General features: G+C 40.8%; 1 protein-coding gene across 2 annotated transcripts in view; it reads right to left on the bottom strand.

Moving 5' to 3' along the window:
• AFAP1 (actin filament associated protein 1) overlaps positions 1-16,813 on the bottom strand; it is a 111,601-nt gene that overhangs the window by 43,882 nt on the left and 50,906 nt on the right. For both annotated transcript variants that reach the window (XM_071447209.1, XM_071447210.1), the window contains exon 3: positions 13,341-13,438. In XM_071447209.1, coding sequence (XP_071303310.1) covers positions 13,341-13,438 — 98 coding nt within the window. The remainder of the gene's footprint in view (positions 1-13,340; positions 13,439-16,813) is intronic.

Raw genomic sequence — 16,813 nt, 5'->3', positions numbered from 1 at the left:
AAATTGAACCATAATTTCATGATAGGTGTTTCTTCAATGGCAAATCAACTCTTAATGTACATATTAATGTTTATAATGCTATTTCTACATAGTGAAAAGTGATCTACAAACAAGGAAAAGTTTGAAAAATCAATAAACTATTACATGATAAAATAACTATGTCAAATAATAGGTCAAATTCCAAAATGCTTCTTTTAAATATAAACCTGTTTTTAATTTAAAACTGACCAACTGGTGGTATGTAGATATAATAACAAAGTAAATGTAGTACTCTGTGACTTCTTCCATATGACTTTACTGTTCTATTTCCTTAGGTAAGGAAATAGAACAAGTACCTAAACAACTGTATTTTATGGAACCTATTCATATTTGCCCCAGGTTTTTAGTTTCATATTTATGTTTTACAGAAAATATTGAAGCCTTTTTTCAGCACCAATTATTACAAAAAATTAACTTGCAAGCAGAGTCGCATTTCTGCAGTAACAGTTTTTCAAGATTTTTTTTTTTTAACGGAATGACAGAGATGCAACGGTGTTTGCCTGCACTGGACTGATGCAGTGTAAACTAAGGGAATAAAGGAAGATACTGAAGTGAGAACCTGGTCAGATACAGAGATACAGACACTTTTGGGCTGTACCTCAGGTGGGCTGACCAGTCTAGCAGAGCCTTCTTCCACATCACACAGATGAGGCCACAGGGACTGTGCTCCTCTTTTGCTACAGACCTGAAGTTACCTGGGAGGAGCCTGAGCTTTAATAACATGTGCCATTAACTGCAGTGAAATTACTTCTGTGGGCACTTCCAGGGCTGGATTCATCTTTGAATATTTCAAAGCTAGACATCTCCAAATCTCATAGCTGATTACACATCTACACCAGTCACCCAATTCTTGACACCATCACCATTGAGTCCCACCCTCAGAGGGCTCTGTAGTCCAATTCCCATCAAGGAGGTTGCTCCACCTTGCAGGTAAGTGCTTGTGCATTCCCAGAGTGCAGGATGCAAGGAGCTAGTGACTGACCCTGCCCTTCAGCTCATCCAGCATGGACTCACCTTTGCACACCAAGTAAAAGGAGAAACTTTTTCACAAACAATGAACTGATTCACGACTGAGCACAGAAATTCCTGGTCAGACTGAAATTTACACTAATATTACTTCTATTATCAAATGATACAGCCAACTTCTTATGTCACAATCAATTACAAATTACAGTTGGCAATTACTGTTACTTATTATGTGAACCAAATGAGATTTCCTCACATACCAGATGTGGTAGAGAAATTATCTGTCAAAGGAGCAGAATAAAGAAAAAAATATGACTTTTAGTGTAGTGATCCCATAATTTTGCTGGGAAAAAAAATCAAATTGACAACCTGTGCATCATGACAAAATAAATCTTTCAAGGTTAGCTGCTGCTGTACAACAGCCATAAGGGGCATTAAAAATTATTACATGTTCATTACTGTTGGAAAATTGACAGCAGTTATTAATTGCTCTACACATATCACCTCTGTGTAGCCTGAAGTGCTAAACACAAGAGGCAGGACTGCCTCCAAAGAGTTGATTTTCCCCCTTCACACAGTGGGCAGAACCTTGTTCTCGTTAACTGGGGTCACAGTTTGTTCCTGGGGCAGTATACATTCATACCACCCTTTTCAGTAGACAAATTTAATTTCTTGGTCTAGCCTTAAACCATTTTTTCCATCAGCTGCATACAATACATGAAATTCCTATCATTATTGAACCTCATTCACCCAGGAAATACATGTCCTGAGTCATTCCAATTTTGACTTGAAACAGCACCAAGGTTTCAAAGCTGTATTTTATCCTGGGACAAATGAAAAATCCCAATAAAGATCAGGAGAAAAAAAAATCCTTGTTTTTAGACAAAATGTTATTCAGAAAGAAAGAAAAAAGGAAATGAAACACAAATGGTGCTTGTCTGATTCTGACCCTGCTGGAGCACCAGTTACTTCATACAGCTGGGGCGGGCTGGGCTGTGCAGCCAAGGTCAACACAGATGGAATCCATTGCTGAATTAACTGGGCCCTCCTCTCTGAAATGCATTTTGCAGTGCTTGCCATAACAAAATTGAAAACAATTATAAAAAATATTTTTTTAAAAGGGAGAAACAGAAACATCCAAAATTAAATACTTTCTGATAAAAGTGGGGCTGCTTTAATATGAAAAAAACCCAAAATTTATTAAATACAAAATAAAACTTCAAATCTGTACCATAAACAACTACATCTTTTGACAGCTATGAAGTTTATGAGTTTGACCACCAAGAGATGCAAAAACATATATGTGTGCATTCTGGTATTAATTACTAATATTATAGTTGGTTAATGTTTTTACTATTGCTTGTTGTATTGTTTCATTCTTTCCACTTAGCAATTTTTAGTGGAAGAATTTTGATGAAGTTATGAATTATGAGTTAAGTCTCTATTCAGTAACTTTTCTATAGTTTACCTGAAAATATAAAAAGGCCATAAACTCCACAAAATTATTTACATATTCTGTAAAAGGATTAAATTAAAAAAAAGACCAGAACATGTGTAGCTTGAGTGGTATCAGGAGGAAAGACGTGGCAACCTGCAAGGAAGGCATCAGCATGAATTCCTCCTTTTTTATTTGTTTTGTTTTCTCCTGTTTTAGTAAGAGGCAACAGAGAAAAAGCCTAGAAAATGTTGCCTCTTAAGATAAACCACCTCTCTCAGTCACAGGAATAAGAACTGAGAAAAGAAATTGACATTACTTTTATCTCCTTGGAGGAAAAGGGACAAAAATGGAATATGTTATTGTCCAGAACAGTAACAGCAAGAATGAAACAGTGCTCATGAAGATGTTTGTCAGGTCCTGGGTTTGAGAACAACTGAGAGCTGCTTTAATTGAAACCAAGAAGCAGATGAGGTGATCATTACACTACAGAGTTGAGATCTCTGATGAAATTAGAGACTGGATTGTGCACAGGATCCCCAATTCCAGGTCACAGGATTGATTGTTAAGAGAAACAAAATGGTAAAATTTGTTATCCTACTGGACTCTGAAACGGACTTGTATGGACATTTTAAATTAATGGCATATTATAATCTTCCCCTCCACCTGCCCACCTGTATTCCACACATCACAAATAAACTCTTTATCCTAAGAGATAGACTACTTTATTTTCCCCCTTCTGCCCAAGGGTACTGAGCAAGATAGACAGTAACTTTTATCTTACAGATGGCCCATCTGATAATCTGGTGACAGTATGGAAAGCAGTCTGAGTGACAAAGGAAAATAAATGTCAATGTATAGAGGTCTGAGGATATAAAATCACTTCATATCCCAATGAAGACTTACACTCTGTAGAAAATAGAAAGCAATAGCTTCCTTTATGCAATGATTTAGGATGTGGAGATTCCAGTGCAAAGCTGTGAGTTCAGCAGAGCCTGTCAGTAACCTGTGCTGCAGGCAAACCCTGCCAGCAACTCAAGTGCCACACTTAGAGCTGTGTTATTATAGCAACCACCAGTTTGGATCCAGCTCACACACAGCCCCTCAGTGCTGAAGGCAGCAGCATGAAAACAGAAAAGGGGTCACACACTGGGGATGTCCAAGAAAGCTGTTCAGGAGCCAGCAGGCAAATCCAGGCTGTCAAGAACAAATTTTGAGACAGGCACATTGCTCTGGAGCAAGCTTAGACCTGACCTCTGCACAACCCCACTGCATCTTCAGCCTGGAGGCAGGGGGAAGAGTATGCACACATCTATGATCTCTAACTCCACATGTGCAGAAATGGATGTCCACAAAGCAAGATGAACCAACAAACTGGGTAAAAGGCAATTCACAAAATTCCTGAGCATACATTTCAATCAGGCTTTTTTTGTAACACTGTAAGGGTTGGAAACTGGGCATTAGTACTTGCCATGTGCTTGGTACGACAGCCCTTAAATAAATTCAAAATTCTGCTAAAGATAATTCACTATTAATTCTCAGCAGTTGAGGACCTGGATGGACCTTGGATTTATTCAGGACAAAAGTGGTGACTGTGGGACATTAAGATCACTTTAAGCTGTGCAATATTAGCCTGAGAGTACACAAGGAAAAGCTGAGAAATATTCTTCATTTGACCTCTGCTTCTTATTCTAAGTTTATTATTTCTGAGCTTGTCAGTTGGAGACCACAAAACCGGGAGCCAAATAATGTGAAGGAAGTCTAACAACTTATCTTCCCAGCTTCTGAGCACAAAAGGCAGCAAAACCAGACAGACAGCTACAAAGTTCAACTTTTTGGAATGGAGTAACCCTGTCAGTCCCACCAGAAGGGGGGTTACAGGGGCACATGATGGGCTGTTGGTGTAATCCCACCTGACCATCTCTGACTGCACGTGCAGTTACAGCACACACCTCTACAATGCCAGTGCTATCAGGAAAAAACAGAAGGAATTCCCTGAAAAGCCAACAACCAGTTTGACATGATGGGAGGCCCAGCAATATGAATCCTATAACAGCAGAACTGGTCACCACTCTTGGGAATTTTGCTGGTCAGAGTGACCCCAAGATACGTACAAGTCTCTTTTCCCAGCCCAGCAGTCGAACAAGGAGTCAGAACTCTTTAGCTCTCGTTCTCAAGGTTGTTTATTGTTTCTTAACTATAAAATTCTTTCTCCTGTCCTGCCAAGGTCTGTTCAGCAGGTCAGCACACAGACTGCCTTGGGGAAGTGTTATCTTTTTATACTAAAAACTACGTGTACAATATTTACAATAACTTCCCAATACCGATCACCTATGTTAGACAGTGAGTTTCCACCTTAAACCAATCTAAAAGTGCCAGCATCACAGCAGAAGATGGAAGTCAAGAAGAAGAAGAAGAAGGAGAAAGCTGGACATGCCCAGATTCCTCCATCTTGCCTCCTGAACCCCCATTCTAAAAACACCACAAATCTATTTTTCACCCCATGACAAACTAACTATTATTCTACTTGGACTTTCATGGCTTGCAGATCCTCATATAAGCTTGGTAATTTTTTCCATGGGTCATAATCAAAGTCACAGGTATCTTGGGCTCTGTGCCATGGTCTCTTAAGCCCCCTGGCAGGGGCTCGAGCCATCCAGGACAGCCAGAGGGATGTCCTGAATTCCAACAACTCACCAGCTCCTGCAGTGCTGGACAGATAGGGCAAGGGGGAAAGAAGTGCAAGTGATCACCAGGCAGAGGATGAGTATAAGCTCAAGTGGAGCTTCTCCTTAGGGGGTGATCCTGAACAGGGGTTTGAGCAGGTTTCAGGTTAGGAACAGAAGGCACACACTTGGCACCCTGTCCTCCAGGGAGCGGAGGAACATCTGACACAGCCTGAGAGCGTGTCTGCTGACTCGGGGGTGAATGCCTAATTAAAGGTATCACTGGAAAAGTGCTTAGACAGTGACTACAAACAGATCACAGCCTCACAGAGCACAGCCTGATGATGGGAAAGAGATCTGAACAGGCTTGCTCGCATTAAAGAATGAATCAGGGCGTCCTATGGCTCCACAGTTTGATCTGAAGATTGTCTGGAGAGCATTTACAGCTGTACCTCACCAGGAGCTGAGTTACTGGTTCACAAGGTACAACACATCTGCTCAGACACCTGAATAACCCCTTCACCTAAGAAACGGGAAGGCAAAGATGACAATGAAGAGGATGAACTGGAACAGAAACAGAACAACATAGTATATTGACTGAGTAGAAAACCCAGTTGGTTCTTGCACCTCTGATGACACTGTCAGTCTGTGTCCAGACACAAATTGTCTCAGTTCTTGCTACTGTATATCATTACATACATATTATTTGAGATAGTAAATAAAACCAAAAAGACTGGAGCATGGAATGCACCATTGAAAGGACAGGTAGCTGGAAAGAGTTACACTCAAACTCTGCGGACAACTGGAGTGAAAATAAACTCCTGACTCAATGGAAGGAACAGAAGATCTAACAAAATAATTAAAAGTGAAAGTGAATGAGCCAGAAACAAAAACAAGGTATTTCTGTATCATTCATAATTTAAAATAAAAGGTTATTACACAGCCAGTTGGAAGCATCACTCAGACAAAACAATAGACTTGACTCAAGTCAAGCAAAGGGTCTGTGTGTACCAAGAAATAAAATGGGCTTTAATTAATGCTAGGGAACACTTTCATACATATTACATGAGAAGGATTAATCTGAATTTTAAGCAGCATGGGGCTCTCAGTCAGAGTTGTTTATTCTGACTGTGCTCAAAGAAGTGTCTGTACTCCCCAGAAAAGACAAAATCACCTTTCTCTTCCAGAAGTAAATAAACTCATCCAAGTGTGTGACATGACAGTGAGGACAAGGCAGTACAGTGATAAAAGTGTAGGCAATGCCATTTCCACTGGAACTATATTGTATAAGAGCCTGAGCACTGCATCAAATTAAGACAAGAGGAGACTTGGTCCTTACTGGCCTAATTCCTTCCCCATGTATTTGTGCACAGAACATTAATGAGTATGATAAAGAAAGCAAAAAAATTTGGGCCCTATCAACACAGAGATGGCATTTTATGGACAGGTATAGCATAGAAATAAGAAATGAAAAACCTGAGGTCAGAAGTGTGAGCATTCTACAGTAAATGGTGGGACAATATCCTACAAAATCTGTGCCATTAGTAATTTAATAATTTTCTTGTAAGAAGGTCAAAGATCATCAGTATCTAGTTAAAAAAAAAGACAAAAAGGCAAATAGCTTCACAATGATCACAGAAATAACTTGGTAAAGGAGTTCAATTCTACTCTAACTCATGCAGTTTAAATGTAAATTCCAACTAAAGGCAGCTGAGAACAGCTCATTCTGGCAGCTTAGACATGAGGAAAGTTTTGAAATATGGTGATATGTATTGCTATAAAGGTATACTATAAATTAACTGAGAAGGTAATTGCTTTAACTAAAACTTTTCTGTGGTACCATTTGCAAATGTGAAATAAATCATCAACAATAATTCACCAACCTCAGCCGTGGAAAACAGAAATGGCAACTGGAGCGCCCTGCAAGACATTGCTAACACAAAAAAGAGGGGGCATACATTTCTTCATCCTTATTCCTTCTGCAATGACATATTATATTCCACAATCCCAGTGTGCCCAGGTGGCCAAGAAGGCCAATGGCACCTGGTCTGGATCAGCAATAGTGTGGCCAACAGGACCAGGGCAGGGATTGTCACCCTGTACTCGCCACTGGTGAGGTCATACCTCAAATCCTTTTGGGCCCCTCACAACAAGAAGGACTCTGAGGTGCTGGAGTGAGTCCAGAGAAGGGCAACAGAGCTGGGAAAGGGTCTGGAACACAAGTCTTAGAGGCTGAGGGAGCTGGGGGTGTTTGGCCTGGAGAAAAGGTGGCTCGAGAGACCCCATCCCTCACCTGAAAGGAGGCTGTAGGCAGGTGGGGTCAGGCTCTCCTCCCAAGTAACAAGCAACAGGACAAATATCACACTCCCAAGTCATGCCAGGGGAGGCTCAGATATTAGGAGAGATGTGTTCACCAGAGGGGTGGTAGAGCACTGAACAGGCTGCCCAGGGAAGCTGTGAAGTCACCACCACTGGAGCTATTTAGAGTCAGGTAGATGTGGCACGTGGGGACACGGTTTAGGGGGAGCTTTAGGCAAACAGCTGGACTCAATGATCTTAAGGGTCTTTTCCAACATAAATGATTCTGATTCTATGTCCAGAAGACTGCCTGACTGACTGACTGCTGTTTTGACTGACTGCTGTTCTGGTCACTTATGATCAAAGTACATGATCCTTATAGCAGGTGCTTGGGAGAAACACTGATATCATTCACTAGCACTGAACCATAGCTCAGAATGAAAACTGACAGAGCTTTTCTTATACACAGTGGAATGAAATGAAACCTGAGGGGAATATGATTGGGATTACAAAGGGTATCTGAAGCACACATACCATGGTGAGGGGAAAAGACCTACTTAAACACACAAAGACTGACAATGAACAGTTGCCAGTGGAACAACTTTAAAAATGAAATAGTGGGTCAAAGAAACAATGTGGAACAACTTTAAAATTGAAATAGTGGGTTAAAGAAACCTAAAAGCTAGTGAATAGATTTTAACTGCACTGATAATTTAAAAAGGCCTCTTTACTTGTTTCTTCATTATGGAAGAACTTGCTCAGACCTGTTCAAGCTGAAAGCATAGCCAGCTCTGAATGAAACAAATAAATATTTGTTAAATTTATTTTTGTGGCTTTCAACTCTTCTTTTGACTCTGCTCCAGGAAGGAAAGAACCTGAAAATTAATACTGCCTTAAGATCATCTTTAAAGAGAAATGGAGAATAATAATTGTTTTTCAGTGTTAGAAAAAAAACGTAGATGAAACAGAGATTCCCAAATACCCACCTGACACATGGACCCCTTTCTTCTGTAATGGCACTTTTCTCAAGGCACACTTTAGAAAAAGCTTAAAAACTGGCACTTTTTTGTTTGCTATGCAAAGGATGATTAATATAATTAGTGATATATCACCTCAAGAATCCTTTCAATTTCCAGGTGATTTTTCTTCTCCAAGGACACTGTCTCATTTCAGCATTTTCTAATAAATATTTAGGAGTTTACCTGACAGGCAACCAGATAAAGGGAGGCTGTGAAATGATTTCCCCACAACAGGAAACCCATTTATACGAAGAACTCCTACAGAGTGAATGTGTATTGTGCAGGAGTGGGTTGGAGGAAGATGACCCATTCTTTTGATTCATATCTGCAGGGTTCTGGAATTCTGCTGAACATTTGCTGTGCTTAAATAATTATTAAATTGTCACTATTCCAAGAAAAACAAAACACACACTCGATTTCCCTGTGAAAATCATGCAAAATAGCTAAGTGTGCTGTTTGTGTTTGATTTTGTTGGACAGCACAGTGCAATGAAATCACCAACTGTCAGATGTAATATGACAACCAAATGCTTGGAGGCTAGAAGTGTTCTGTCACTGTCATGCTGTGGATAATTGATGCCAGGAATCCTCTGAGCAGCGGGACACGCCGGATATTATCCCACTGCCCCAGTGGAAAATGCACTTCAAGACAGTTTGGTGATGGTGCAATGATGGGATCCCAGGTGTTAAACCACCAGCAGCACTTTGAAGCATGCACAGAGCCTTGGCTCTGTTATTCCTCCAAACCCATCATTGAGCACAGCTTTGTGCCTGTGAGGAGCAGGGGAAAGCCAAAAAAGCAGCTGCTGATGTAGAGGTGAGTGAGGCAGGCTGAATACAAGCCCTGGCAGTGAGCAGGTTCAGGAAGGAACCATAGAATATGCTGAGCTAGAAGGGATCCACCAGGATCATCAAGTCCAGCTCCTGGAACCCACAAAGTAATCTAGTGGAAGTTTTCTGCTGGGCTTTCAGGTAGGCTTTGGATCAGGTTATGCAATTGGAGCAGCCTGTGAGATAAAAAAATAGTTTTCAAAGTCTCCTTAGAACTTAAAGGAGCTTTTGCCCAGGATCTCTGTTGAAGGAATGGGATTTCCACTTGCAGTCCCACCTAAGGCGGCACTTGCAGCTACCCCTTCTGGACAGCAAAGTCAAATCCAGCATATCTGAACTACTCCCTGCTTTTTCACTGATCTGCCTTCCTGATGAAGTCCCTTCTAAGGGTGAAGCAGATGCTGGAACCAGAATTTTGGACCAGCTCTTTGCATGGGGGTCTCCCCAGATCCCTGCACATGTCCAGCCCATGGCCTGGGCTGTGCAGCAGCTGCACCGTGGGATGGAGAGGAGATGGACAGACCTCTGGGACCTGGTGCACGAAGGGCAAGCAGGCATGTGGGCACCCATCATGTCCAAGTTTCCTTCCTGGTAATTCTCTGTAGGCTCATCCAGAAGGACTAAGAACAAATAGGACTCCATTTCAAACACAGTGACCCAAACAAAGCTTCAGAGCTGGCACTGAATTCCTGCTGGCAAGCTCAGAGTAAGGCACCCAGACAAATGGTGTCTCAGCTCTGCAGAGGAACTCAGAGCTGCCCTTAAGCCTCACATCCTTTATCTGCAGCATTTCATTTGCTGACCTAAAGGAGCTGCACACACAGACTAAAGCAAGAGGGGATTTGGGCTTTCCACGCCTGACAGAAAGTCTGCTAGACCAAATGCAGCCAAGGAAATGTATGCAAAAGAGGATTACTAAGAGACTGTGCTTAGTGATTTTCTTAATTCAACTATACCTAAGGCCCAGCTTTGTCCCTCAACTTTGTTCCTTCAAAGCCCACTGAGTCCAGGAAAACTCTGCAGGCTCTAATGTGTTTTAATAACTTGAGACTTTGTTTAAACTATTAACAGTATGTCTCAATAAAATGAATTTTATACTCTTAGTTCATGGGCTGATGAATAACAAAAGCGATAAAAGATTTGGCCTGAGCAAATATGCAGGTCTATTTACAGATTTACAAAGGAAGCCTTGCACAGCACCTGCCCACACATATTTCTGGCTCCTGGCACTACTTTAAGGAGTATTAAATTCCTTTCCACCCACACATCTTTACATAAGTAGAAACTTAAACACCAATTCAGACTAAACATTTTTGAATGCAGAAATCCTTGAGTGACATAAAGAGAAACAGTGGTGTAAATGAACCTTTAATTTTCATCACATTCAATAACTGATGGGCTAAACCCAGAGATTTTAAAACAGTGTGCAGTTTATTTGAAGTTATTGATTCCCACCTCCAGTAAATTCCTATGCTGCATCAGCACAATGTGCTTTCATTGGAAGCTGAGACCATCACTAGATGTTACTTAGCAAGTGGAAAAAAAACTTTCTGTCCTGAATAGCTGTCAAAGAGAGGTGCCATAGAGAATGACTTCCAACTTGCCATGTGAAGAAGGGCAACCAGCAGCAGGATATTCCAGCCTCTGGTGAGCCCAGGGAATTTTTCCCACTCAGCTATGAAAACACAGTCTATGAAAAGTGGCTAGGAAAGGTAGCTCAGTATTTATATCACTGCAATTATGTAAAGTGTTCATAGAGTTTGGCATCAGCTACAAATTTTTAGGACTCCATTGATTCAGGGTGCATTGAAAATCACCATGCAAGAGCAGTAATGGATAAGAGAATTAGATCTTGGCCACTGGCACAAATGTCCTGTGTATGAAAAGAGAGATGACAGTCTCTGAACATATCAATAATAACAAGGGTTTAATAAAGAGACACCTAATAGTGAAAGGTTTCCAAGAAATGATCAATGATATAATGATCAATTCCATTATATCAATGTGACTTCAGGAGCAGAATTCAAAGTAAGACTGGGCTCTGAGCTTACCATAGTGTTCAAAGCACAAAAAGCTGATGGTTTTGTCTTTTTGTTCAGATTCCTCCTGGTCTTTTGCAGGACAGCAGCAGTCTGTGATCTTTTATACAAATTACAGTGTGCTGCCATATTAAAATATCACCACTTGTAACCTGTATTTGGGTACTGCAAGACAGTGAGAGGCTTGGGACACCTCCTGGCTCATCTCATAGTGGCACTGAAAGGGAGGTGAATCCACCACTGCCTGACAGCAGCAACAGAATTGCAGAAACACTGGCTAAAATCAGCTTCTAACACTACAGAAAAACTTGATGAATTGAGGTGAAAACATCCACAGTGTTACAGGCAGATCACAAGGGAGGGCCATGTTCAAAATACGCTTTGCCAGGCTCAACTTGGGAAGACCACACTGCAGACCAGCCAGCTCTAACTGTGTCAACTTCCATGGTAATTCCCACAGTATCTCAGAGAAATATTTTTGTTATTAAAAATCCAAAATTAACTACTGCAAAAACCAGAGCTGACCTCCTGGACCTAATTCATACTTCACACCATTTAACTTGCTGCAGCTGTACCAACTTTAGGGGAATTTACACATTAGTGTATGAGAAAGGAAAAGGAGATGGGTTGTTCTAAGAAAAACAACTTGAATACTCAGAGCCAAACTGAACCCACACAAATATAAAAGAATGAGGATCTTAGTTGGTTTCAGTTTATGAAACCTGAAGTACCTGAAGTCTACATTTCAAAGGCATGTTCATTTTGCATAATTTTCCTGCCTCTTCTGAACTCTTTCCCTTGTAATTTATGCTGCACGTATTTTGAATTAAATAAAAATAATCAGTTTCTGGCACTGTTAACCGTGAAATGAATTCTCTAAGTTTCACTGAATATTAATAACACTTGTTTTGCATCCATTAAATAAATGCGTAATTAATCTACTGTCACAAACCTAAAGCTGGCATTGCTTAGAAAGAAAGTAAGATTAAGGTGCTCCATACTATAAATGTTTGCTGTGTTTTTTCTTTTTTTTTTCTGCAGTCCACAGCATTTTACAAAAGGCTGGCCAGGAGTTCCATTTCATACATTACTTCTTACATTCATAAGATGCTACTGGCTATATTTCCCTCAGGCCCAGGCATAAAATACCACAGTAAAATGAGGCAGAATATCAGCCATCCAGTTCCTCTCGCCCTGTAAGCTGCATCTGTGCTTCCTGATTCAATGAACCTGGGTCTCCATGGATGGTCCTTATCTCTGTGCACAATATTTTCCACCCAAGAATAACGAGATGGATACTTTAAGAGTATCAGTTCAGCCTTCAACAGGCTAAACCACGATATGCTTACACTTCTCTAAAAAAATGTTGAAAATGTTTTCTTCTTTCTGTAGAGTCACTATGAGAGAAGGCCTGAAACTTGTTTACAGTTTTTTTCTATAACAAGACAGCTGCTCCCAGCTGGAGGATTGAATTACAGATCTCAATCAATACCTTTGCTATAAACACCTCTAAGAATCAGTGCATCTGCTTGATCTGAAGGGAATTTCCTACCCAGAGATTGGGCAGGAAAGGCAACACCATGAAATGAAAGAAGAATACTTCCTTAACTTTAAAACTCTGGATCTTCATTTTTCAGCTGCTGAAAGGAGTCTTCTCGTTAGGCTTGCTCCAGGAAATGTTACCAATAAAAGTGTAAGAAACTGTCTGGGCCCTGTGGGCTTGGCTAGGCCAACCTCCAACACAGGACAGGTCAACCTTTGAAATGAAGGCTATGTTGCTCAGATTTCTGTCTGAATTCTGAAAATCTCCAAGGAGTGCCATTCCACAGCCTTTGCAGGTGACCTATTCCCAGGCTTATCTCACCACAGGTTATTTTTTGATGTCTCTTCTGCAGGCCGAACCGAATTCCCTCAACCAAAGCAGAGGTGAGAGGAATAATTATTTCCCTGGACCTGCAGGCTCTTCTCCCTTGTAACCATTTCTTTTAGGACTTACCATAAATACATTCTCTCTTGTATATATTTATACAATTAAATATAACACTCACCAGCCACTGCTGAGGTATTTCTGGCAGAGGCATTTGAGGAGGCGCCGGCAAACTGTTGGCAACTTCTTGCTTCTGGACATGTTCTTTTATTTCTAAACCTGTGGAAGAGCAACAAACATCACTTAATACCTTGGTGGATGCAAATGGGGTATTTTTTCCACATGTGGCTCCCATGTCTGACTGTCACACAGTGAAATCTGGCATGCAGTTCTGATCACAGCCCACCTCCCAAGTGCAGTTACTGAGGCAGGACTGGAAGAATGCTGGGAATTCAGGAATTTAATCAAGCAGAACAAACACATACTTGCTCTATATGATAATGACATATATGCTGTTTGGATCAACAAATACCAGACATTGAAAAAAAATTACAGGAAATCATTCTGAACTGCCCATCCATCTCAAACTCAAAGACTTGAACAACTTTCAAACACGCTGCCAGGTGCTTGCCAGATAAAAACATTAATTGGGGGAATATGCTACATTTGAAAACATCCCAGTGGCACCATACAGTGAATAAAACACAGCCTGTGGGCAGTACATGACCAGCTGCCTTTTTTCAATGGAGATGATCAACACCTGTTTCCATGGCACATTTTGGATGGGCAAGGCCAGCATGGAGAAACAAGCCCCAAACCATCTTCCATGCCAAAGGAATGGAGAAGAGGGTGGAAGAAGAGCCCCCACCTGCCTGTTTTTCCTGGAAGTGATGGTGACAGCTTTTTAGCCAAGCCCACAGTGCCCATGTTCCCTGGGATCCTGCTGTGTCAGTCAAAGTCCCAGGGGAGACAGGATGCTGAGACACCCCAGCCTGGAGCACTGCGGAGGGACACTGCCCTAACCAATTCACCATTAACAGAAATGCACACTGAGAGTATTTTCCCACCATTTCCTTCTCACTAATTTTTTATTTTAATAACCTCATAGTTTTCCAGGTGAATTTGATAAGGGAAAAGAATGAATGTAAAAGCTGCTTTGAGGGTCCTTTGTGCCATTGTTGCATCTCCCTGACAGGAGAAAAGAGGAAGGACTAACTCACTCTGTGTTTTTGGCACAATAATTTAAGTCACAGTTGAATTCCCTTCATAGAAACAGGATATTGTTTATTCTTCTAAATATCAAAAGAAGATTAGGGTGCATCTCCTCAATGTTCTGGCAAACATTCAGTCCATGGATTCTACCCTGCTTAACCCCAGATGGAATTTAGTTCCTAGTGTTTAGTTGCATTTTTAAAATACATATTTACACAGTCAAATGGATGCCTTTCGGTCAAGATCATGTAATTCTCAAAAATGTAATCAATGATGAAATGTTTCTTGTCATAATATCCCAGACCCACTGGCTGTGAAGTCATGGGCTGAAAAACAACACTGATTTATTAAACTGTCTCCAAAGACTACAGATTCTTCTTTCTTCCTACAAATCGAGAGAGTGATTAGTCTTGGGAAACATTCCTTTTTTCGTTTTTTTCCAGTGTAACTTTCACTCATTGCTCTTTACATAGGATGAGTGATGAGTCCATATTATGACTGCCAGCCATATCCAAGTCTCCCATGCTTTCGATAACAACCAGAAGTCATATATGAAGGTATTTTTACTGAAAAAAACCCAAACAATTCCAAGTAAATACTATGGACTCCATAAAACTATTTTCCCCAGTTTTCAATCTATGTGTATGTTAACAGGAACCTGCTCTATCATTTAATTTCTTCTACCAATTTATATTGCAAAAGGAGTACAACAGGTTTAGGGCATCAGGTCCTGTTAAAGAAAACAGGCAGTGTTGATAGTCATATTAAATGCCTAAATCCAGCAACAGTTCTTACTCCAAAATAAACTCTTTGTGTCTTTGTTTTTTAGAAAAAAGTCTGAGTTTTAGAATGAAATGCCAAGTGTTTTCTTCAGACTTACACGCCACTGGGCATGCCAAGGCTCAGGAAGAAAAATAAGGTTTATAGTTTTGCCAGCTATTCAGAGTAACCACTAGTTTGGATGCAGGGCAAGTTGAGGCCAAGCAGCTACGATGTGAAGAACACATCTGCCTGGCCCAGTTCTCTCTGCTTGATAGATATTAGATGAAGAGAACAGTGTGCATTTAGGGGAGATGGAACAAAACAAGGCAAAAGATTTCTAAAGAATTCCCCAAGTAAGAACTCACTCAGTTTGAAGTGTTTTACTGAAACCCAACCGGCCCATCAATGTAATTTCCACACCTTTACAAAGAAAAACATAATTGTTCATTTCCAGACATTCTAACAAAGCCAGCCAGTTCCCAGTTTCCCAGATCCATCATCACCAATCCCCATTGATCTTACATGGTTTTCTCCAGCAATCAAACAATCCTGTTGGATTCACCCTGTTGATTTTTGCAAATGCAGCTAAAGAGCTTGAACTCAGCACAGTCCTCAAGCCTCTTAAACTGTGCCAGCAGCCCAAGAGCTCTCGTGGAGTTGTGTGGGTGGAGTAAAACAACAATCTGAAAAACAGACTCCAAATGATAGCTCATCTTAGTTACAGAGTACTGTGGGTTTATGCGTCTTTTATTGCTTTTAATTTTAATGAAGAGATGAATAGTTTCAAAGGGATGGGAGTACTGAATGTTATGACCGATAAAAAAAGCAGCAGGGTCGGCTCCAGTAAAGTACATGACTCCCTGGGTAGCTTCACACACACTCAAGGCCAGGATGTGATGGCAGAGCTCCCAAGGAGGCAGTTCCTCTCCTTCCCTGCCTTGTTCCTGCCCCTGCACCAACCTCTCCTTTGAGCCAGCATAAGCATGTGTGTGGCCTTAGGATGAACCAGACCAGGGAAGTGACACTGGTTAGGACTAAACCAGCAAAAAAAAGCAAATAATGTTTGTGCTAGCAGAAAGGAAGAGGCAATGCATGAGTAGCCTGGAGAGAGAAACTGGATGCTTTTTTAGAGGCCATGCTGGCTTAAATTCCACTCAACTACATAAACTAAAGTTTATAGATATATAAAGCATAGTCCTATGATCTCTTATTTAACTGAACTATGGGGTTTCCTTAACTCTGGTTTGTACTAGAGCATATCTTTTAGCAAAATATTCCATCTTGATAAGATGCCAGCAATGGCATGCAGAACTTGCTAAGTTCTTCCATTAGTTCACAGCTTCAATGCTCAAAAGGTGCTTTATTTCCACTTTGAAACAAGCATTCAGCATTGCACTTACTCTTGTGTAAGTCTAGGAGCTTGTTCTCAGTCACTCCTTTTCTACATAAAGATTAATTATGGCACCTCATTTTGGTTAATTTGAAGGCATATTCCTGGATCCTTTAATCACTTTTACAACTTTTCTTTGAAATGCCTACATTTGATCTCCTTGAAGGAAGGCACTAGAGGTGAGTAAAATGTTCCAGTAACAACTGCACTAGCAAGTGCTGAGCAAAGCCCTACCACTTAATACATGGATCTCACAGGGATCTTGGTGATGGGTGGATCCTGTAATTGGA

The sequence above is a fragment of the Agelaius tricolor genome, unplaced genomic scaffold (assembly GCF_023055355.1).
Source record: "Agelaius tricolor isolate 1412-34295 unplaced genomic scaffold, bAgeTri1.0.p SCAF_24, whole genome shotgun sequence".
NCBI classification, from domain to species: Eukaryota; Metazoa; Chordata; class Aves; order Passeriformes; family Icteridae; genus Agelaius; species Agelaius tricolor.
Note: the sequence above shows the minus strand (reverse complement) of the source record. Positions and strands in the feature narration are given on the sequence as shown.